We start from the raw sequence: 23,482 nt of genomic DNA, 5'->3' as shown, positions 1-23,482 counted from the left end.
CATTGCATTCAGGAACTGATGCCATGCAACTAACTGTCTTGAGCACAAATTCATAAACTACTGCAATTCCTGCTTAGTGCTTAGGTTCACTGCCTGTTTTATTATGGCTGGAATTTCTGAAAAAAAATTCTTAAAATGTCAGAAGCTCTTGCTATTCACTCCAGTAGAACAACCTCTCTCCAAGATCTTATGTCTGGCTCAGATCACCAGAGCCTACCACAGTCCCAGCTCCGACCACTTCACTCACTCTTGCTAAGGGGCATGTCTGTCTGTGCCTTCTGTTTCTGTGCATGTCTTGCCCAGTTCCAGACCAACCATGGACTTGGAGCTAGAGTGGAACAACCAAGAGTGATGGTAGATCTACAGGAGAATTAACTCTTTTATTGTACAGACGAAAGGGAGACATACATTTTCCAATGCAGTTTGGTTAATGCTGTTTCAGTCACGTGAGGTGATCTTTAAAGCAGATATGTCAGCCCATGAACTCCTTTCACAATCTGCACATCTGATTTTTCACTGCCCTTTTTCTTTGTGAGAAAATCAGGACGCGAAAAAAAGAAAAAAAAAAAAAAAGAAAATCAGCCTATTTCACAGGTCCTGAAAACCAACTATATTGACCATTACCTGACAGATGTCAAGGAGCAATGCCAACAGCATTGCAGGGATCTGTGGTGGAGTACAGCCAGGATTGGTTTGCGGCGGGAACCCGGGGCAACTCAACAACATTGGTTTCCCAGGCCCTCCTCCCACATCCAAGGGCTTGGGATTATCCAGCAGACCTTGCATCACGGCTCAGCCCTGTTGATGGCCACGTGGCACAACCTTGGACAGGAGCCATCCTGGAGCTGCTTGAGAGATACTTATAACTTGAGAGCAACAGACAGAAATATGAAGGCCATGGGTGGTCCAAGTCCACGTGTAACCGCTTTGCTGGATCAAGGCCAAGGGTAACACACTATGGGTTTGGATGAGACACACAGTGACATGTTCTCATCAGAGGTGCCTGACTGCCTTACAGCAGCTCATTGTCTCCCGTGGCTGCCTGCAGTTGTCTCATGCTACACCAGTCAAATCACACTAGACTGCAAAATATCCTTCACTGTAATCAGTTATAACTGTCTTGGAGGGTGACAAAAAGCAGGAGAGAGAAAGAACAGATCACAAATAAATTATTTGGACCAAATGGCTATGCAAAGCCTCTGAAGGGTATATACTGGTTTTATTTGATGACATAGGTGCTTTTGTAGCCTACTGACCTGTTCAGGTTAACTAAATCCTTGTCTGTTGAGATGCCTCCATATCTTCATTCCATGTACCTATCTGCAACCACACAAATGTGGCTCCAAGACAGGGTAACAGTCAGCTAGAAGACCCCAGATTTGAAGTTACTCTACCTATCATGTTACAAATGCTGTAAGTACCAAAAAATACCATATGGAACCAGGAGCATCAAGTGTAGGATCCAGACCCCGAAGGAACACATACGTTTGTCTGACCTAGAGCTCCGTCAGGGTGCAGAGAAACAACTGTAACCTTAAGGAGAGACTTCTTACCTGCCAAGACATGACCACTCATATCTGGTTCCTGGCAGGCTGCAAACACAAAGCAATACTGCCACAAAGGTTCAACAGGTGAGGAGTTCACAAGGGGACAGCGGCCTTAGCAACCAATCACTAAAAACGAAACAGCAGCTTTGTAACCATCTGCCAATACCTTAAGGTACTGTTTGCATGACCACAGACACATACAGGCACAAACACAGGACTCAGCAGTACGTGACAACATCAGGTACTATACAATGTAAAATAAGGCTCTGAATTCAATGCCGCAGGTGCTAAGAGCAGGAGAGGGTGAACAGTTGGCTTGATGGATGGGCAACGCAAATCCCAGGGCACCCTGTAGCACGTCAGCAGCTCAGGAGCGTTGCATCATACCAAAGAGATCAGCAGGGGATATATATTGCTCCTACAGCCAGCCCAAAGTCAATTCAGCAATTTCCATGCCTTCTCCTGGCTGACGAACCAAGATCCAAACCAAGAACATTCATTTACAATTGTGTTTGTTTTTCCAGGTTCACAGTGTAAATCCAAAGGCTAAGCCTCTTTGCAAGTCCCAGCATTCTGACAGGGCCAGAGGAATGTCACAGTAAGTGCAAACGTTGTTGGGTCAAGTATACTCAGCCTCCTGAAGACTCTGTCTCCATCCTGTCCTCTTTATTCCTCACCCCCCATGCTAGGAACAAGTGGAAAGCCACCAGTGTTCTGTTCACCACTGGTTCCTCAGCCAATGAAGCCTTTAGCAGCCATTCAGTTCACCACAGCTACACCACTTTAATTCAGCCGTAATCTGTAACCTACCCTCAAAGAGCAGGTTACACATATTTTAAATTATTGTTTGCAGCATTCTAGAAATATTTTGAGAGGATCGGCTCAAGCACATCTTCAGCAAGTGACTAAGAGGCAAGAGTCATCACAAATATCAAGATCTGGATGCTAAGCTCTGGAAAAGGGCTTTCTTGCTTAATCAGAAACCTTATTGTAATCCCTGCATCAGCTGAGCTTTAAAGGAGGATATCAGGACAGAGTACCAAAGTTTCTGGAGACTCTCCACAGGGTATTTATTAGACTGGCACAAGAACAACAGATAAAACACTCTGAATTCATCTTCTGTCTCAGAGTAAAGGGCAGTCAGGCTTATGCGTATGAGAAATTCAAGCTATAAAATCACTTTTCTTTGTTATATAGATGCAGAGTCCCTCAGCGAGCCTGACCGGGTCTGCCTATGGAAGCACACCTGTGTTCACAAAGGTAAAGAGCACAGATTGTCTGGACAACATAGCTTGTTCTGAAACTACTGGCGTTAGATTTTGAGTTTTCTTGCTTCATCAGAAGGTGTTTCAAGGCTGGAACATTGGTTCATTTACAATTGAAAAAAGACAGTCTGTTTCATTAGTGATGCTATCAAACCAACATCTTAATTGGTAAGCCATCCAGACAGACAGAACCACTTACATGAATTAATCTAATTTATTTCCTACAAAGTAGGCTGAAGCGGAAACCTCTCATACTAACCTCCTTTATTACACTGTATCCACTGGAATAGACGTTTCTTCCTGCATTTGTATCCTTATTTAAAAATGCACAAGCAAGCAGAAGGCTTTTAATGAGTACTGGTCTACAGGTGAAAAATCTTCCACTCACAACCCACTGCAAACACATTTAGAATTAAATCAACTATTATAAGTAAAATAAAAACATGTGCATGAGATCATCTTCACTGAAGGGTGTATCATTCTGTAATAACTGCTTCAATAGGGAAATACTTATGTCAGCTTCAATAGGGAAATACTTATGTCAGCCATTTAACATCAATTTTTCCTCCTCCAGGGTCTACAAAACATAAGAGCTACGAAGGGTCAATTAGTGGTATTTGAATGTCGCATTCGTGCTACACCCACCTTACAGGTTCATTGGTACAGAGAATACGATCAGATAATAGATTCTGCCGATTTCCGAATACTACGAAAAAGTAGGTATTACTATGTTTGTTTGATGTACAGTAATTTTAATGTGACAGTGATAAGACAGGAACAACAACTGCTATAAAAATGAGGAGGTTGTACATGTTCATGGAGGCAGAGTTCAGTTTACAAGTACCAAATGACCTGAAGTCACTGACTGTACCGAGTCCGTGCTCCCTCTGCAGCACACGAACAGATCAGGCACAATGGGAGGAGATGGCCAGGCTCTTTGTAGTGGAAGTACTACTGAGCCATGGAGGCATTGCCACTGTATATTATAACTACCGATGAACTCAGGGAAAAAGGAAAAAAAAACTAAAAAGCAGATTTTAAACAATTTGTGATACCCCCAGGTACAAGGTCATAGCTCCAGCAGGCCAAATTCACAGCGTCTAACTCCAAAGTCAATAGAGTCTGTATCACCTCAGCGGAGATGTGTTGAACCATCAGGTTCCAGCCAAACCTGAGCTTCCCCTGCCTGGATGGTATTTCTCTTGATGGACAGAAAAGGAGGTGGTCTTGCTGTAATCAGGGTGACAGCTGAGGTGGGAAAAGGAGTGAGGGCTGAAAGTCTTTCTTCCAGTCTGGCATTATAACCATTTGATTTTTTTCTCTCTTATTTTGAGCAGAGGCTTGTTCATCAGCAGTTCCTGGTAAGTACACCGCACATTTTTTGTTAGTCATCTCATTGATTAATTACCCCACACTTAGTTTTTCCCACCTCATCCAAGATAAAACAATGATGTTCAAAGGGTAGCCAGAAGATAGCATTTGGTGTCAGGCTAAGAGCTTTCAAGTTCTTAGTTTTGACACAAGCATCTGAAAGGCCCCGACTTTTTTCACAACACAATGAAAAAGGTATCGTCCCTTTTACATTCAATCAATTAAGAGTACCCCATGTTAAGGTAAAACATATCAACCATTCCAACCTATAATATTTTCTGGGGTTTAGACTTCACAGAATGGCTGGGTTGGAAAGGACCTCTGGAGATCATCTAGTCCAACCCACCTGCTGAAGCAGGTTCAGCAGAGCAGATCACACAGGAATGTGTCCAGGTGGGTTTGAATGTCTCTAGAGAAGGAGACTCCACAACCTCTCTGGGCAGCCTGTTCCAGTGCTTATGCAAAAAATTGACAGAATTTAGCAAAAACATTGTGCCTTGTTTCATTAAATTCACAGGAAGAAAGATTCTTCCTTCAACTTTGCTCCTTCTGAATCCCTTGACTTCCCATGCCCTTTACATCACTTTTTTGCACTTCATTGCTGCCAAGCCCCATCACTAAGTAACAGTCCTTCTGCAAGTACCAGTTCCTGCAAGTTAACATTTGACTTTCATGACACAACAGAATGCCTGAATTTATTCTTTCAGAGGAAGTCTGCACCCTAGTTATTACAGAAGCTTTTCCAGAAGACTCTGGAATATTTAAATGTGTTGCTGAAAATGAATTTGGATCTGCGGCATCCAGCGCACGTCTCTCTGTTTCCCCAGGTAAGCACATGGACTTCTGAGCTGAGCAACAAAGCACAAGAGAATTTGCTGCTGCTCAACATCAGGCAGAGTCACAGATACTTACCAAGCAGACGCCAGACCCAAACACTTTTGTAGGTTTAAGAGCAGATAAATGCCCCAAAAATGTAGTTTGCGTGGGTACCTCTCAAAGCTGGATGCAAGTTATTCTGCATTTCTTCTTTTGGTCCCTCTTCCTCCCAGGTCAAGGAGGACGAGGCAGAGATTATGTTCCCTCTCACAGAGAAATCTCATCCTTGAGCTTCATATCTTCAGGGTTTCCAGCTTAGCTCAACACACTGGCTGCACCTACACCTTATTGTAACAGATGACTTGCCTGGTTTGTGCTGAAAGCCATCTCCAAACAGAACAGCACCTTGCACGTAAACCGAAGCTCACAATTCCCAGTGAGAAGCCAGCTTTGGCTAATGCAGCTGTGCATGTTTTGGTCTCTGCAGAGCCCAGGCAGATTGAACTCTCATCCACCTACACAGACACACCAGTTTCCCTTCTCCTGTTACTAGAACATGCTGTACTGGTGAGCCACCACTGCTTTCTACCTGACTTGTGGACAATTCTGCTTCCAGGAGCAAAAGAGCTGGAAAGCTTTGCAGGTGCTGCCCACAGGCCAGCTGTGCAAGTCACCATGAAGAAACCCACCTTCCCTAGGAACATCCAAACAGGAGCCAAGGACCGAGATGTGGCTGCCCTGCCATCCTACGGCACAGAGAGCCCAGGGCTGGGCGGTCGAGCAGAAGCCACAAACTTTGATCAGATGAACTCCGAGAGTGAAGCTGAAGATTTTCATGGAGCTTATGAGAATTCATCTCAGGCTTCATCTCTGCGGTAAGACAAAGAGAAAAATTACATCTCTGGGTTAGTTTTATACAATACTTAGTGGATGAAATTTCTAAGGAGCCCAGCAATACAACAGCAAAACTCCTGTGCTCCAGACCCTAATGGGGAAATATACACATTCAGTAACCTGAGCTGTTTGCCTAAATGACAATGGGAACATGTAACAACAGCCCAGCTACAGAACAGCACAGACTCGATTTGACAAAGAATGTGACTATCTAAAGGCTCAGGTAAGTGCCTAATGGCATTTTCAGAAGTGCCTATTTGTAACAACTTTGAAGCATCACCCCAAATAATTAGTGTCTAGATGACCTTTGGCTCCTCAGCAGAGCACGAGTCAAAGATCACGGTACTTGGGAAATTTCAAGGTACAATTCTGTTGCCACCAGCCTCCTCTGTAGCCTTGGCTGAGAGGCATCACCTCATGTTTCTGTTTCCCATTGTGAAAGACAGCAATAAAACTCGAGATCCTGTAAGCACAGTGCAGATAGTACCTGCAAAGCACTTTGTGGAGGAAAAGTACTGACCCAGTGATCTGCTGGATAGAATGAAAACTGTCCCATGCCACAGTAGGGACATTTCCAGCTCAGGAAATAGAGATTTTCCCCCAAGATTTAGTGTTCCATCTTATAACAAGACTCAATTTCTATCCCAAATGCAGCTCTCAAGTAGCTTTGTAGTTAATGCATTATTTAGTTATCCTCTTTAATTCTTCCAGAGAAACAAAACAAGTTAGAATGCACATATTAACAATTGCATCCCATAGTTTTGTGGTGTTTCTCATGTGCTCATGGGCAGAACAAAGACCTGAAGGGGTGACAGTTGAGAGGTCCAAGCCCAGCACTACAGAGGAGTTTCCTCAGTCCTGTTTGTGAGAGCTACAAGGCAGCTGAATGCCACGTTGTGTTGCAGCAATATAGTTACATCATGTGTAAATGGCTGTCCATGACAGAAAGCATTCTCTGTGTTATAAATTACTTGGTTGTCCTCAGCTGCTTTAATTAAACCAGCTATTTTAACCATTCTGAACACCCTTCTCCAAATTCACTGCAGGAGAGGTCATGTTTCAATATAGGTTTCTCTGTGCACAGGTTTGGTTTATTTTTTTTGCTGAATCACTGAATAAAAGCAAGTTTCCTTCAGAAACTTGCAGGTTGCTAAGAGGAAGCTCTCCGTTTAGCTTCAAACCCTTCCACGAAATCCAGGTTTGTTCCAGGGCAATCAGGCTGGGCCCCAAGCAGACCCCAGTGCAGAATCAAAACCCTGGTTTAAGCTGGTTTTTACAGATTTTAGGAGACTGCAGCACTTCAAAGCTGTGGAGGGCCGGCTTGCAGCCTGCCGGGGAGCTGAGCATGTGCTGTTGTTGCCTTTAAACATCACAAGCCAAGCATGGGAACCCAGCACCATCTTCAAATCAACTCCCGCTCAACCGCCCCAGCTCCAAACCCCTAGAGATAAGGCTGCCTGCTTGAGAGTATCTAACGCAGATCAGTGTTGCGTTTCCTGTCATCTTTACTCAGTAATTGTTTTAAACAAGGGCAGACTGTTAATTGTCTGCCAAGCAAAAGTGAAAACAAGAGTCATAAAATCTCTGGCATAATTACCTCTTGGAAGGAATGGGGGCAGTAGGAAACATTTTCTAGCTGTTCTTTTAGAACAGGGCTAGTTTTCCAGCCCCTCTCCAGATGTCTCAAAGGCAGCAGGAAAGACTGTATTTTGGCATTTCTAACAAGCAACCTGCGGGGAAGCTCTTTTAGATGGTACTTGCTGCTTAGGATGATTACTTGTAAAGTTTGTTGCTTGCAGCAGTCCCAGTGAAATGTGTTTGCATTTTTATTATTAAAGTTCTGGTTAGTTTGAAATATAGTACCTGATGTCCTGTGTGAAGGGATATAACATACCCCCAAAATTAGCTATGCAATAGCTTTCAAAAATTGGGGTTATATAAAGCATTAACTAGCATATAGAGTTGTAGAGTGCTTTAGATTGACAGCAGTGCTGAACGAGATTTTGGAAGGCATTGTGTAAATCTCAAGATAAAAAGAGAAAATTATTAAAATTTCTAGATATACCCATCAATGAGCATTTAAATATCTTCAAAGCCCACAGTCTTATTGCCACAAGCTTTGAAACATCGTTATGAATGAGACTCAACATTATGAATGTTGCTTTTACCTCAAACTAAGCAATTATCTCTCATGACTAGCTGTGCAATAGCTGTCATGTTAGACAGATTTAGCCACATAACTGTCTCATGTAATTTGTGTGGTTGCAACTGTAATTACCAAAACCAAAAAGAAATACCAACAATGACAGTGATTACAGAACAAAGCTCTTTCTGGGAATAACTATAAAATTAATTAAGCCCTTGAGCTCATACTCCTCCAAATTATTGCTTAGCAATAGCCACTTTGCAAAAGTTAGAAAACACAATTCTAGAAGACTGCCACTATCAGCTACTCTTTCCTGAGCCCTCTATATCTGCAGCTTACAGTGTCATTCTCAACAGCCTTAAAGAAGCAGAACAAAATCTGTACTTATTATTAACTTTATTAAAGGAACTTAATCCAAGCAAAAGAAGAGTCTTCATGCACTAAGTATACTGCCAGGTCTTTTAAGTAGCTTTTAAGATTCCTTAATAAATAAGCAAAAGATTCTTAACTTTTTTCCTAGACATTTTTTACTATACGACTCAAGCAACTAGAACATGGTCAGACGCAATGGGTCACCATTCATAGAAAGTAAACTGAAGCAGTACAGAAGAGCTGGTTTCTATCACCTCGCAGTGCTGGTCAGAGTACTATTAAGTTACCCCAGAACATGCTACAAGATTTATTCCTCTGCTTTCATCAGCTCTAGTTCTTTCAATTGTTTTCCTACCTTCTGGATCTCGCGTTTTCCGTTCCTTCTCTTTCACACAAGTCGTCCTAGTTGTGTTCAGCCTTTTAAGTGCATAAAGCTGTCCTTGAACTGATACCTTGCAGCCGACTTTAGTTCTGAAAAAGAGCATGCTGCACCCTCATTGAAGTCGATGGAAAGCCAGGGAGCCTGTCTGAGCACAGGCTCTGACTGTCAACACACTCCCAGCTTCCTATGGAGTAAATGACCACGCTACAGTTATCTATTTTTTTTTTCTTAATTACCCAACTCTGTGAAAACTACGGATTTTTTTCTTCTTCACTTAAGCACATAACCTCTCCAGCAACTAGTGAAACGCTTCCTGCCTTAATCACTTTCATCACGAGCAATTTAAATAAATTAGTACTCAATTAACACCTGCTCTATAGATTTAGTTCACAAACGGTGTTTAAGTACAAACACTAAACGTAGATTAACTCTTGAAGATCACTGTGCTGAAAGACTCACCTGTACAGCCAAGAGAGAGAAGAGGCAGCTTAAAGACCACTCGCAGCCAAGCGTTGTGTTGTGTTGTTTCGTTTTAAAACAATAGCGTACATGTTAGGCAAGAGTTACCTAAGCATGCTTAAAACGCCATAATGTTAATTTAAGATGTAAGTAAGCATCGAAGCCATTGATTAAAGGGATACAAAGCGCCTAATTTGCCAGCAGGATCTGTTGCTGCTCTGGTGAAAACACCACAGCTGCATCCTTTCATGCGAGTAAACATCTGTAATAATATACACAAACAGCAAAATTTCAAATAATTTACCACCAAGTATCTTCTCTGTTCTTCAGCTTAGGACTCTGCAGACACACCCACAGCAATGCCGATGCTCCTGACTAAGCTCCCTCCCAGAGCGAAGGTGCGGGCGGCACCGGGGATGCGGACACGGCGGCCCCGGGCACCGACGGGGTTCCGTGGGGTGTCCTGAGTGGTTGTTTAAACAACATTTACACCTGGCTTTCAAGCTGCCTTTAAGCACACAGCCTTTAAAAGCGGTAACAGTGTGTTATCACTGCAGAGGCAATTAGCTACAGGCCATTAGTAAATTAGTACTTCTCCCAAGTAACAAGTGATAGGACAAGAAGAAATGGCCTCAAGTTGCACCAGGGGAGATTCAGACTGGATATTAGGAAAAATTAATTCAAGGAAAGAGTTGTGAAGCACTGGAACAGGCTGCCCAGGGCAGTGGTGGAGACACCATCCCTGGAAGTGTTTAAAAGACATGTAGATGAGGATCTTAGGGACACGATTAGTGCTACAGTAAGTTTATGGTTGGACTCGATGATCTTTAGGGTCTCTTCCAACCAAAATGATTCTGTGATTATACGAATTTAAAAAAGAATTTCCTTGAGGTAGTGAAGTGGGATTTAGGGACGTTTAAACATATTACAAGCAGTCCTTCCTCGCTGCTCCCTGACGGCTCTCATGGACAAAAACAACAACAAGAAGCAGCTTTCCTGTTCTATAGCCGTTGATTTCTTCGTTTCTTCCCCGTCTCCCGCTGAACACAGGGATGTACTCGGGAGCCTCAGCAGCTCCATCCCCGGCTGGGGAGAGCCGGAGCCGGCAGCTCTCTAACCCCCCGAGCCGGGCAGCGCTCCCGGGGCCGGAGCGGCGGCTTGGGGGAACCGCTGGGCTCCCGGGGCTCCTCCCGCGGGCCGGCCCGGCGGCGGGGCCAGGCTCCCGCTGCCCCTGCGGGTGATTCGCTGACCACGGGCACCTGCCCAAAACGCGGGCTCCGGCCCTTAAATGAAGTGTCCCCGCAAGGCCGGGGCTGGCGGAGACTCTTATTGTGACAGCGGTCGGGCAGGGGACAGGCAGGTCCTGCGGTGGCATCTGCCGGCAGCACATCGGAGTCCCCGGGCTTATAACGCTGCGCAGAGGGGCTGCTATGACAGTCCGGGGCAGCGAATGACGGTGCCTTCCCAAAATACTGGTTAAAGCCCAGGGGACAACTCCTAGGTTGTAGGTAAGGTGCTGTGTTCGATCGGTTTTCGGGTTTTTTTTTTTGTTGTTAGTTTGTTTCTCCATGTCACTTTTTACTTCGAAGCTGATCAGGGAGCTGGCGTGAGAAATTGCAACGCGGTGGGTAATGTGGAGTGTCTCTATTATTACTTACTGGTTTTGTCTTGTAAGGTCAAAAGTCTCCGTAGATTTTTTTTTTTCCCCACCCAAATCAAGGTGGAATGATTTCAAAAAAATGTAACTTATCCATTACTGTGACAAGTGATTCTGTGCATCGTACCATGTTTAAGTGCATATCCTAGAAAATAAAGTCAATGCTGGCTTTTATACATAGCCTAAAGGTAAAATGAATAAATCTGTACACATGCAGTGATATAAAAATTGTATTAAAACAAGATTCAACGAGTTTTCTGCACCAGTGAATGAGACATAGTGTGGACATGCTCCAAAAATTTGAGCCAGCTTCAAATTCCGAGAGCGTAACAAGGGCAAAACTAGGGAATTTTTACTAGAAAATCTTTGTTTACTTACAGTTAATTTACAACTCATATCGATAATGACCTTTAGGAAAAGAAAGCTGTGGATCTTTAAAACGAGAGCGATGTCTGCAGTTGATCTCCCCCCACGGAAATTTATGACCTCGGGGAGCCCTTCTTCGGGCTCTCCGATGAGAGGAATACAATATACTGGGTATATATAGCAGCGAAACAGCTGATCGCAGTGGGGCAAGATTACAATTTTTTCCAGCACATGTAACTGTGTGGATTTATATCCTCATTTTTTATTAGTAGCTTTACATTTATTTTGGGTGGTTATTTATTTATCCTGGAGCTGAAGTTGTTTGTCAGTTTTAATGAACTTGCTCAGTTCACTCTTATGAAACTTTTCTGGGGTTTGAGTTGGTGGAAAGCCCGAGTTTAGATATCAAGGACATGGAAAATAAATGCAGGACCTCTGAGCAGCTCCGCTTGCCTTGGTTTATCCTGCAGCTATGTAATTTGGGCAATTCTTAACCCTAACAGCAAATCTCGGGAAATCACTTCAAATGGAGAAGGAGAGTTTTTGGCGTTCCGGTCCCAAATCTCAATTGGATATAGAAAGTTCTGATTCAAAATCATTAGAGAAGAAATCAGGATACCTTGTTTCAAAGGTTTAGGTTTAGGCTTAAAAGAAAGTGACACCTGTCTAATGCTTCCCTATGGTGTAAGGAATTTCTCAGCGCAAATAGCCAATCATCTAAATAACAGTACATTTAGTATTTTGACATGGCACAAAACTGCAGGATCCAGAGATCTTCAGTTAAGACGATATGTAGCAAATTGCCTTCTTTAGCAGTGGGATCTATGGTTATCTGCAGATTTATGCAGGTGGTGGGTCATCTCAATAAATTAATTGCTATTTGTTTTAGAATTTACTGAGCTCTCGCAGATAAGATAGCTATGGTGAGCACTGCACCTGAGCCACATAGAGCGCATGACTTGTTATTGTAATCCAAAATGTTCATACAGTTCTGGAACAGTTCTAATCAATCCTAAATCCTTTTATTTTAAGCTTAAGCTTTTATTTTCAGTTGCCTGAACTTCATACTCTGGATTGCTAATGACTGCTCATGAAATAGTATTTTTTGATTCAAATGGTGACATACAATATCTTTTATCTGTATTGTCTTCCTTAAGGGAAAATCCACACCAAGAAAGCCTCTATTCTGCAAGGCAAGGGTTCCATTCTATCCAGGAGCCCAGCCAAGAAAGCTTTTGTGGCCTACCACCTAGTTTTTACCAGTCACCTATCCAAAGCCAATTATCTCCAACAAAAACCCAGGACAGCCGTGAAACCTCTCCTATGAGTGTCCCTAATTTACCATCCATTTCCTCTATGTGCCAGCCAACCATGTTTAACTATGAACGTCCAAAACACTTTATCCAGTCTAAGAATGTGTGTCAAGGGCAACAGCAGCCTCCGGGACCCGCAGCTTCAACTGAGTCAAGCAAACAAATCAAACAGTCCTCCATCCTAATACAGCCTCGTAACCCAAGTGGGCAGAAATTCTCCTCCTCGTCATCACTGAGCTCTTCAATCACGCTCTCCTCGCCTTCCTGTAGTGCCCCTAAGGAATCCACATATCCCGTCACACCTGCATCTGCGCAGTCTCCTGCTAGCTCATCATCCGGGCAACGGCTTATATCCACGCCTAACCAACCCCCCGCAGCATTCCTGTGCTCAGTGCTACCCTCGCAGCCCGGCTATAACAGCCAAACTCCTTCTCCTATGGAACCTCAGTAAGTATATACAGGCTTCTAACCTCCCCTTGCTTTCCTCTGGCCTGGCCTCTCCCATGCACTGATCATCCCAAATCCAACTGCCTGGTGAAAAGTCAGCTCCGCCAAAGCCAATGGTTCAAATCCCATTGACTTGTGATGTTCGAGGCAGGACTTTGCATGGATCAGGTTAGGAGGCTGAGCGCTTACCCTTGGTGCCTGTGGGGGAGAGAGGGGTGTCCACCAGGAATTAAACTGCCTCCAGGCTGCTGTGTGGGTCTTCTGGAGTCAGTTTGAACAGTTTAATTTGATTTGATGGGAATCTCTTATTTTAAGAGTATTCAGAACAGAAGGCGGACACCCATCTCAAACGAATGTCTCTCAACAAGCATGGCTTACGAATGGGGAGGCAGGGGAGAAGGCAGTAGTGTTTTCCACATATAAGCAATTTCAAGATTTCTACTAAGTCTCAGCAGTATTTTCAGATTCCACATGGTGATGGGACTCTACACTCGCCTACAATACGGTTTTCATTAATGATACGTGCTAGCAGAAAGGCAGCCACTTGTAAATCTTACCCCTTCAGACCAAGGACTAAATTCTTTCCTGAATATGTATTATATCATTTTGCCTTTGGGCTGCAATCCAAATATCTCCCAAGGTCAGCGAGATCTCAAAGGGAGCTGGGTCTTGCCTTCTCACCAACTTGTATTCCTGCCAGGATCAGCTGGAGGTCCTGGGGAAAGTCAGTGCAGAATATGCAAACACACACTCAACCGAGGATATTAGAGGGGTGACAGGGGCAGGGAAGTCCTGCTGGCTTGGATATAAACTCAGGTTTAAGCGTCAGTTTGTATTCAGGAAATCTGAATATATCTGGGTATTTTTGAACCGTGGCACTGTGGAAGTGGAAAGGTAAGACAGAGCGGGCAAGCTGGGGCACTCGGGAGTGCGTGGGGGTTAGGTACAAACCTGCAGTGACCACTGCGTTTTGTGTATGTGGTGTGGGGTTGTTTGTTTTATAGCAAAGGGCTTTGGTGCCTCACTATGCTTTTCATATAAGCTGCTCTTAAATGCAACATCTTGTGAGTTGAGGAATTATTTTCCTAATCATGCTACAAATGGGCAAACAGGGACATAAGACATATTAATCTGTTGGGTAAATTACTAAAGTTTTTAAGTTATAATTGAGCAAGCTATTAAGCCCAAGCAGTGCTGGGAATACGTACCAGAATTATAACCCTTCTACCCTATTCTAATCAGCAAAACAAATTCCCAGGAGACAGGAGGAAGAAGATTTTGAATAGAAATCGTTGCTGAATGTAACTGCAGCGCATGAGGCCCCACTGTGTGTCATGAACTGGGTTAGATCCTGTCAGCACAGGGTGCTGTGACCTCTCATAGACCTTCACGACCTGTTTTGAAGAATGCTCCTCTTTTTCTAGCACATTTCAGAATCCAGTCTGCTATCCAGCTCCAAGACTTGATTGTGTCTCTTGATTGTGGGTTACAGGATCAGGCTGTGGGGGAGTTGCAGCAAGGGCTCCTAAAGCCCCAGCCTTGCCTGGGGCATTGAACATCCGGGCAGAAATGCTGTATGAAGTAACTTTCTGGGGCCAAGAAGAGGACAACTAATAAGCTGTTTGTTCATACCTAATTGATCAGTTTGTGACCTTGCTGTGGATTTGCAGCACCCAGGGCCTTTTTAACAACTGACATCATAAAGGAATGTAGTTTTTGAGGGAGAACTTGCTCCCCGACAGACTCCCATTGCTCAGAGGAGTTAGTGGCTCCCTCCAAGCACCACTGGCCTCCCTGCACACATCTGGGTCAGGGCAGGACACAGGGATGCTGAACGGTGACCCACAAACTGCTGTGAGTGCTGTGGAGAGCACTCAATGACTGGGCTAGAGCATGATGCTTCCCCTTAAGTTCTTGATAATCAAATACATGACCTCGTCTATCTATCTCCCAAATGCTTTACGGGTTCATTTGAACCACAGTTTCTAGGTAGCAGGTTCACATTTTTGTGTGTATTCTATGAAGCTGTAGCAAACAGTCAAGCAGGCCTACAGGAATAACTTTGTTTTCTTCTCCTGCATGAGCAGTTACTCACAACCAATGTATAACAAACAAGCTAGCATCAACTCTATGCAGAAGACATCAGAACAAGAAATTCGAGGAACAAAAGAGGCCCTCATTCAGGACTTGGAAAAGAAACTCCGATGCAAAGACAACCTTCTCCAGAATGGCAACCAGGTAAGGGAAACCTGCTGGTTACAGAACCAGTTTGCTCTGACTCTCGGTAGCGCGAGCAGGGATGCAGAGATTAGTTCTAGTGCGCCAGGGACTGGAACCTCCGAACGGAGCTGAAAGCAGAAGGAAATGCAGGAGTGACATTGTCCAAGCACCTTTACCGAGAACCTCAACAGATCCTAGCAAGGGTCTTTTGAGCCGTTTATGACCAGAATATTCTTTCAATGGGAAGTAGCTGAGCTTTTCCACTAGAAACATTAAAAAAACCAAAAAACAACCTCTTCCAACAGCAACTCCATTTTTAATCACGGCTCAGAGCTGGTGTAAAAGGTGTCGTTCTGAAAGATTTACATCCAATCTCTTAATTTCCCAACACTCTCTTCACAGTTATGTTTGCTGTTAGAATGTAAGTATCAGTGCTGATAGGCCAGGTTCAGCTCAGCCCTGAGAAGGCCCGTCCCAGCAGAGGAGCAGCACACAACTAGTGCATGGTGAAAGCTGCCCTGAACGTGTGGCAAGGGAGATGGCTGCAGAAGGTCTGTCTGTAGGTATCTACCATGGCAACTGAATGCCTGCATCTCCTGTGACTTCAGCAAGGGATGCATTGACTTCTGAAAGCCACCTGATGCAGCAAGGTGGATTTGAGCTGCTATCGGTTTTCCCCCTTCTCCTGCCTTCTTGGCCAGCACGCACCATTCAAGCTGTCTTTTAATTTGTGCAATTAAATTAATAAGGCTAAGGTGGGGACAAAGGTACATGTTTAGAGCTGTGGCAAAAACCTGAGCTCTCCGCTGGGGATCCCGCTGAACATCACGTCCACAGACAACTAGAAACCCAGGGAGAATCCCTCAGTTCTCCAGACACGATTTCAACCTCACTTTCAACACTGGAGTTAATAAACCACCCCAACTTGTTAGGAACTTGGAGAAGAACCGATATTTGAAAGCTCATTCTAGAGACCACCACTACCTTTGGTAAAAACTCTTTGATTTCTTTTTATATGAACAATAGCAAATCAAAGCAATTAAATGAGCTTTTATCATAAAGAAGGTCTCTTAGTATCAGTACCTACTTATTTATTCTGCAAAGGCAATCCCCTTCACCAAGAAATCCAAATCTAGGAGAAAAAATTGCTTACCAGTGGGGAAACACATCATAGCAAGCTAGAGAAAGCAGGTCTGTGATGTGGGAACCAGAACCTTCCTGCTGGCTGGAGGCAGCCTGGTAAAAGCCCAATGTTTATAGTTTCCATCTTCTTTCCCCTGAAGTAGAAAGGATTTTTTGCATTACCATCAGTGGGAATAGGTTTGTGTCATATATATAATTTCATAATACTGAAGGAAAAAAAAATACGTTAGGTCAATCTGACTTAGTGTGTCCCTAACAGGAACGTCCTATCTGCTGTAAGAAAGCTTGCCATTTCAAGCCAGCTTTTCTTTGCATAGGAAGCCAGGCTAAAAATAAGGCTTATGCAATCGCCACTCTGTGTCCTCCTCCCCTTGTCCTCCAACAACGTCTGTGCCAACTGGCCAATCTCAGCCACACTTGATACAACCCTAATGACCCCTGGGATATTAAGCTCTCACAGGTTTTGCAAAAGGTCTCTCTTGCTCTCTTCTAAAGAAAAGTCCCACAAGCCTCCCCAAACCTTTATCTACCCAGGAGTAGCCACATACACGTCCTGTACACGGTAGAAATTCAGTTGGAGGTCATCCTCACATCACAAAATCCAAGCCCAAGGTAAACTTAGTGGGAAGTGAAGTGTCAGGTGTTCTGGTGCCCAGGGGACTAGTGCTCTTCTAAAGGAACCCAACTGACAGGACTTTGATTTAACTCCACTCATATTTATCCCTGTGTGCTGCATCCACATTGTAGGAACTTGCTGTTACATGACTGAAACGCATTCTTGCCTTGTCTCAAGGCAGCACCCAGCGTTTCATGAGGTGGCTGTTGCCCTGGCATAAACTTCTCTAATGCTTTTGGGGTAGCTGTGCTGCTCTCTGGCTGTGCCTACTGCTGGGATGGCTCTTGCTTTTTTGGGAGCAGGGGACACTAGCATCCATCACGCCTCTAGCTCCTGAGCTAAATCCACAGCTGAGGGACTCGGGAAGTTTTCCCAGTGCTAAAAGAAAGGTACCCTGGGACTTACTCTGGCTTCTGAGATAATGCCATCAGTTACCCATAAATAAACCCAGCAGAGAAAGAGGAGGAGTGGAAGGCCACAGATGGCATTAGAGAGGCTTTGATGAACAGGCAGTTTAATCTTTTATGCATTTCAGCGCTGTATATATTGAGGCTGACTTCAGTAGGCATCGCGGACTGCAAACCCTCTGGAACAGACGTGGTGTTTCTATTCAGCTGCTGCTTTCATTGACAACAGCATATTCATGTGCTCTTACAAGCTGATCTGAAATACTAAATTGACTTCTGACTAGAATTCCTGTCTGCTCTGCTTTAAGCGATTGACTTATGAAGAAAGAATGGCTCGCAGGCTGCTCGGACCAGTAAATGCTGCATCTGTGTTGGAAGCACAAAGCGAAGACAACATGCAGAACGTGCAAGTAAGTGGAGACCTGTCTCTAGAGCAATGATTTCCTGTGATTATGTTGTGACCTGCTTGTGCCTGAGCAGCCCAGAGAGATGGGATTTATTTGTCACCAGTGCAGGGGAGGGAAGGGGCCAGCTCTCACTGATAGAGCTGTGTAGAGTAAGGGTTTGGGTTTTTCTTGTGTGGGTGGTGGCAGGGGGGTGGAATTTATACACCATCCCCTTGCCCGGCCTGATCTGTAGGAATGACCTCTCCGGGGAGGAATTCCAACAGCTGCTGCACAGCACGTTCCACCCTGCCTGGGACAGGCAGGGAGCAGCACAGCCAGGGATACAGGTACCCATTCCCTAACAGCCCAGGCTTGCCCAGGACAGCGAGATTTACGCCTGTTTGGAATAAGTGACATTGACCACAAGAGGTCAGGGCCTTGGGGTGGGATCGGTTGGGTTTTAGCCCTCCCAGGGGCCTGCAATCATTAAGAGAAGTCAAAGCAGTTATTTTAGCAGCCCACATGCTGATAGACCAGAATCTATTACAACTGGCATTTCCAAAAGCATTTTAGTTGGAGACTTGGATCATTCGTGGGTTATTCAGGCCAGTTAAAAACTCTCTTTAGAACTTCTGCGATTTAAAATAGTGGAAATGTTTGTGAGGTGGCACTGGGTACCTGTGCAGCCAAAGAAAAGGTCCCTCCTGCTGCACACACACACAGAGCAGCACATGCACCTTTGCACAGCACAGTCAGCAAAACTCCTCCATGCAAGAGACACTTAAGATCACATCAGTGGAAGAATACACAATTTGAGCTATTTCTCCCTAACAAACACCTTACAGCACCAGGCAAGAAGGGAACATTATCAGCGTCAGAGAGCAAGGGAAGCCTCAGGTTTTGCAGAGAAGGAGGAAATACTCAGTCAAAACAGGATGACTGACAGCTTCTCAGGGTGTGTGAAATGCCGCATAAAAAGGAGTATTGGAAGGAGAGATTGGTTGTGTTTGGGAAATCTTATTGCCATTGTTCAGTCTTATTTTTAAATACTGTAGCCACTGATTTATTCAGCCTCCTGATTCCTCAGGAACTTAACTACAGAGTCAGTCCATATAATAGAGCACTAGAATTATCAGCAACTTCATCACTACAGCATCATTGCACAAGACAAGTAATAATTGTATAGAAATTGCGTAAATGAGCAGACACAAGCAATTGCCTTTGGACTCAACATTGAGCTCAGTCCAGCAATGTAATGCTTCCCCTGAACTGGAGACTGCTGCTGTGCTTGAAGTTTAAACCTGGGCTTAAATTTTTCACAGGACTGAGCTACGGAGCACAAAACCAAGCATTGTATTGGCTCAATGCAAATACTCCAGAAATTTCCATGCAGTGTTTCATCTATCTGTCTCTACTGCTAAAACGAGTCACTGGTAATAAACTCTGCTTGCATTTTCCAAACATCCAAGTTCCCAGCAGGAATCAATCCTGGGTACGTTAGCAGATCTACTCATGTGATTGTGGAGTCGTCAGTGAGCTTTAGTTGGTGCTGTGATCTAGAAAGAAAAATATTTTCCAGCTCAGCTTGTGTCCATTGCTATTGGTACCATATTTAAGTGGGCACAATACAGCATTCTTGCCAGCGATCCCACTTCTATTCCTGCTATAGAGAAGGACACTCCGTACTTAGCTCTGATTTTAGATACTGTCAGTGGTACCGCTCCCCTCTAACAAAGGTTATTGGCTGGCCAAAAGCATCGTGTGCCAAACAAAACTGCTGCACCTATCACCTGTGCGGAGTGATGAGAAGTTGTGCCATTCTATTAATAGTACTTGTTACTGTCAGGGCAAAGCCGGGGGTGAAAACAGCGTGTTGGAGCTCCTGGTGCGAGGTCCTTTACCTCTTGTCCCAGTGACTTCTGAAGTATTCAGTTTGCTTTTAAGCAGCAGCCAGTATATGAAATGCAAATGGCTTCTCGTCCAGTTTATAGATAAAACTTTGTCTCTAAGTTGACTCTCTTCTTTTCTTTCTCTTTCCAAGCATCAGAACGCAGAAAACATCAGGCTGCAGGTTCCCACAACGCATGTAAGGTAAACGCATAAACTTGTGCTGTGCTGCTCTTCAGGAACTTATTTCAAGTGTTTCTAGACATTAGTTTTACTTCACTACTTATCGCTTTTTCTAAAGTAGGAATTACTGAATTCATTTACTTCCTTTCAACTAAAACACTACCATTTGTGGATGGTTGATGATGCCTATTCCAGTCGATTCTAAGCATAACACTAAAGGTTTAAAGACTCCACTTACGTACAGCAAATATGCTTTGTATTTTAGAATATTAATCTCTAGTCACAGCAAGGTCCAACAATGTAAATGACGAAACACGGCACAATTAAACATGGCCTACATTGCTCTTGTAAGCTCTTTTGGCTATCGGGCCAAAGACTAAGGTTTCACATGTTAGGCATCTGCAACTTGAGCAAGATAAGTGGTTGACCAAAACCCACTTCTTACAGCTGAAAACCAAACCAGAACTGTAGTGTTGGATTCCTAAATGTGTTGAGGGACTCTAGCTGCAATCAGTGCTTCAATGCCATTTGCACCATGGTAACTTTTACACAATTCACTGTTTCTGTCCGCTTTTCAGGAGCAGACCGTCCTCAAGAGGCGATGACCGCGGACATGACTCCATCCAGGAAAAATTTTTTCAGCCACGTTTTACACAAGTGCCTGAAGACGTAATTATTGAGGAGGGGCGATTCTGCAGGCTCGACTTCAAAGTAATACCAGCCTTTCATTTCCCGTTCCATTCGCTCTGTGGGGTGTGTGGCACCAGGAGAGGTCTCTGAGCTGCAGGGCCTTTGCGCTTTAATAAGCCAGAGCACTAACAGCAGACAGTGCAGGGTCTCTCCAGGCGGTATAAACCAGGAAATAGGAGATGGCTAAGTGTTTCAGCATTTTCCCTTGGGAAATGTACGTGGAATTAGCTGCATAAAAATCTGCTCAAAGCTAAATAGTGGTAGACATGGATCACCACAGGACATCTTCTAGACCCTCATTGGGAACAATGAATAGTAATGCCCTGCTGAAAGAAGGTGTTTGGGGAGGGAACCTTGTGCTTTGCACTAGGATTCAGTGGACACATGTCTGTTTAGGACTAGCCTGAGTTTAATGAGTCTTCTCTGAGCTAACTGTGCCCTTGCTGGAGCAGACAATCTGTCAAGGAAATGCCATTATTACAAACAAAATATCAGAATGGCCTGAAACTGCACGGCAATTGTGCCAGCCCCAGGGTAAGAAAGAACCTTGCACACACAACTTCACTGCAAGGGGTGTTTGCTGGATTGTGGTTTGACTTGGTTTTTCCTAATCACTTCTCACGTCTTTCCTTAAGGAAACTCTTCCCAGACTTAGGCATGACCTTAGGCCATTTTGCTGTAAATTGCTTTAATTTTTAATGTCATGGACAACCTGGAGCACCTCTGTGGGATAGTTTATTTACATATATTAACAACACAGTATGGATGTCAGCACTGCTGACAGTGCTAGCTGTGGGATTAAAAGGGTGAGTTCCTCCCCTCCATGAACCCACAACGAGTATCTTTGGCCTAATCAGAAACACTTTACAAGATGAGAACAATAGGGCATTGAAGGAACAGCATCAACTGTCTTGTAGCTAAAGCTCATCTTCCCGTGGCACTTGACAACACTTCCTCTCTGTGCAGCACCACATTAATATTCAAAACTAGGCAAGACTGCAAAATTCTGCAGTGGGATCATGATTTGATCACTTATTGGCATCAAATTTCCTATAGCATTGAAGGGCTTTTATTACCTTAAAGCTGCTTTACTCTTCATTGCTTTCCTCTCCTTCACAGGTTAGTGGGCTGCCGACTCCAGATGTAATGTGGTATCAGAATGGAAGGATGGTTCATCAAGATCAGTTCCATAAAATGATAGTGTCAGAAAAGGGATTCCACTCATTTATTTTTGAAGCAGTCAAATCATCTGATGCAGGGACATACGAATGTGTGGCTGTCAACCGTGCAGGAGAAGCATCTTTCGCAGTAAAAGTGGAAGTAATTGGTAAGACTGAGAGCACTGATAGTTACCTGGCCACTCATGGAAAATCTCAGTAATCCAATGCCTTTGTCCCTCCATGTGTTTAGGACATAAAACAATTAAGAAGCAGAGGTAGATCTCGAGATATTCAAGCTCAAATAATAACAAACACCTTTTCCAAGACTATTTTAATACGTACATCTAGGATGCCATATATCTTCAAAGCACTTCCAATGGGATATTTAGATGTAGCAGGATGTCCAGAGTTTTAGAGTTATTAATCTCCCAGAATTGATAACATATGTTGATCGACCCTCCTCCTGAAGTGAACTGTGTCTCCTATACCTTTATGCTCACGGGAATTGCCTGTAGGCTAAGGAGCTGCAGTGAGGAACATGTGCCCTCCTGAACTGAGCATTCCGAAATCTTAGAAAACAAGCGTGACAGTAGCATTCAATACTTACAGTAATTCCTCTTTATCTTTCCTCTTTAATTCAGCAAAAGAACATCACACGCCTCCAACTTTCATCTTCAAGCCACAAAGCAAAAAAGTTTTTGAAGGTGATACAGCCAGACTTGAATGCCAGATCTCTGCTATCCCAACACCCCGGATTTACTGGAAAAGAAACAACGAAATGGTACAATATAATACAGACCGAATAAGGTATCCTACTAATGAGTTGGCCATCGCTGTGTTAGAAAACAATTACCAGTATTTGTGAAGTCAAATTTGAATTGGCTAGTTTCTAAAAGCAGCGAGCTGGAAAGCTAGATCTGCCCCTCGTTTATGACACGTGGCAAACCGGCAACATGCTTAATCTTGTTTTGAGGGCACAGAGAGAAAAATGTGACCTGATGCCACTCTGGATTCCAGCAGCAGTTACAAGGCCCACTGAGAAGTTTTAGGACTGGAATGTGCACGTTCCACATTCACCATGCTCTGAGGCCGTGGGGCTACAAAAGGGCCTTGATGCCACCTGAACGGTATCACGATGCAAATCGCTGGTGGCTCATAACACAAATGCAGTGTTTATGTCTAACTAGTTTGCAATGCCCTGCAAGAAATGTTCTAGGGCTCTCCCAGCTCCTCAGCGTGTAAACGGACTGATTTCAATGTCTCCTTCCCCCTCCAAGCACTTACACACAAACACCTTCATTTTTCAGCTTGTTACATGACAATACTGGAAGGATTTGCCTCCTGATTCACAACGCAAACAAGAAAGACGCTGGCTGGTACACGGTCTCTGCCGTCAACGGAGCCGGTGTGGCCACGTGCCACGCCAGGCTGGAGGTCGCAAGTAAGTACCACATTGCAGTGCCACAGCCACTGCTCAGACTGCCACTGGCACTCGTATTCAGGACAACTCAAAATTAACCTAATGAAGTTTAGGCTGCTGGGAGGATTTCTTTCCAAACATACTGAATTATACAGAAAGCAACCATCCCAGGAAAAAAAACACTTTTTGCTACCAAGACACAGAGGTGTGTCCTTTATACATTGTCTACATCTGGTATCTGCACTGTTAAAATACTACAATTTGATAGAAGGAAGGTGAATATAAATCTCTGGTGTCTGAGATATGGGCTTGCCTGTTAAATTCTTCCTAATGGT

At 44.1% G+C, this 23,482-nt stretch overlaps 1 protein-coding gene and 1 long non-coding RNA gene across 11 annotated transcripts in view; one reads left to right on the top strand and one right to left on the bottom strand.

Annotated features, from left to right (window-relative positions):
- LOC110359503 (uncharacterized) overlaps positions 1 to 10,265 on the bottom strand; it is a 39,766-nt gene extending 29,501 nt beyond the window's left edge. For 3 of the 6 annotated variants that reach the window (XR_010466125.1, XR_010466126.1, XR_010466127.1), the window contains exons 1-3: positions 9,557 to 10,265; positions 8,767 to 8,882; positions 5,689 to 5,869 (exon numbers count right to left, since the gene is read on the bottom strand). This is a non-coding gene — a long non-coding RNA (uncharacterized LOC110359503). Of the gene's footprint in view, positions 1 to 1,553; positions 1,674 to 3,071; positions 3,207 to 3,413; positions 4,171 to 5,688; positions 5,870 to 8,766; positions 8,883 to 9,556 lie in introns of those variants that run through there. The other 3 variants (XR_010466128.1, XR_002414744.2, XR_010466129.1) reach the window with 3 other exon arrangements.
- The window catches only part of MYOT (myotilin), a 35,029-nt gene that overhangs the window by 10,861 nt on the left and 686 nt on the right, over positions 1 to 23,482 (top strand). The window contains exons 2-15 of one of the 5 annotated variants that reach the window (XM_065029926.1): positions 2,072 to 2,145; positions 2,745 to 2,807; positions 3,387 to 3,528; positions 4,150 to 4,173; positions 4,891 to 5,010; positions 5,616 to 5,874; positions 12,433 to 13,035; positions 15,123 to 15,273; positions 17,730 to 17,831; positions 19,849 to 19,898; positions 20,456 to 20,588; positions 21,687 to 21,894; positions 22,369 to 22,534; positions 23,035 to 23,168. In XM_065029926.1, coding sequence (XP_064885998.1) covers positions 2,745 to 2,807; positions 3,387 to 3,528; positions 4,150 to 4,173; positions 4,891 to 5,010; positions 5,616 to 5,874; positions 12,433 to 13,035; positions 15,123 to 15,273; positions 17,730 to 17,831; positions 19,849 to 19,898; positions 20,456 to 20,588; positions 21,687 to 21,894; positions 22,369 to 22,534; positions 23,035 to 23,168 — 2,155 coding nt within the window. In that variant the 5' untranslated portion in view covers positions 2,072 to 2,145. Of the gene's footprint in view, positions 1 to 2,071; positions 2,146 to 2,744; positions 2,808 to 3,386; positions 3,529 to 4,149; positions 4,174 to 4,890; positions 5,011 to 5,615; positions 5,875 to 10,551; positions 10,761 to 12,432; positions 13,036 to 13,118; positions 13,930 to 15,122; positions 15,274 to 17,729; positions 17,832 to 19,848; positions 19,899 to 20,455; positions 20,589 to 21,686; positions 21,895 to 22,368; positions 22,535 to 23,034; positions 23,169 to 23,482 lie in introns of those variants that run through there. The other 4 variants (XM_065029928.1, XM_005503451.3, XM_005503452.4 and 1 more) reach the window with 4 other exon arrangements.

The sequence above is a fragment of the Columba livia genome, chromosome 14 (genome assembly GCF_036013475.1).
Source record: "Columba livia isolate bColLiv1 breed racing homer chromosome 14, bColLiv1.pat.W.v2, whole genome shotgun sequence".
NCBI lineage: Eukaryota > Metazoa > Chordata > Aves > Columbiformes > Columbidae > Columba > Columba livia.
This window is presented reverse-complemented; position numbering and strand designations above follow the sequence as displayed.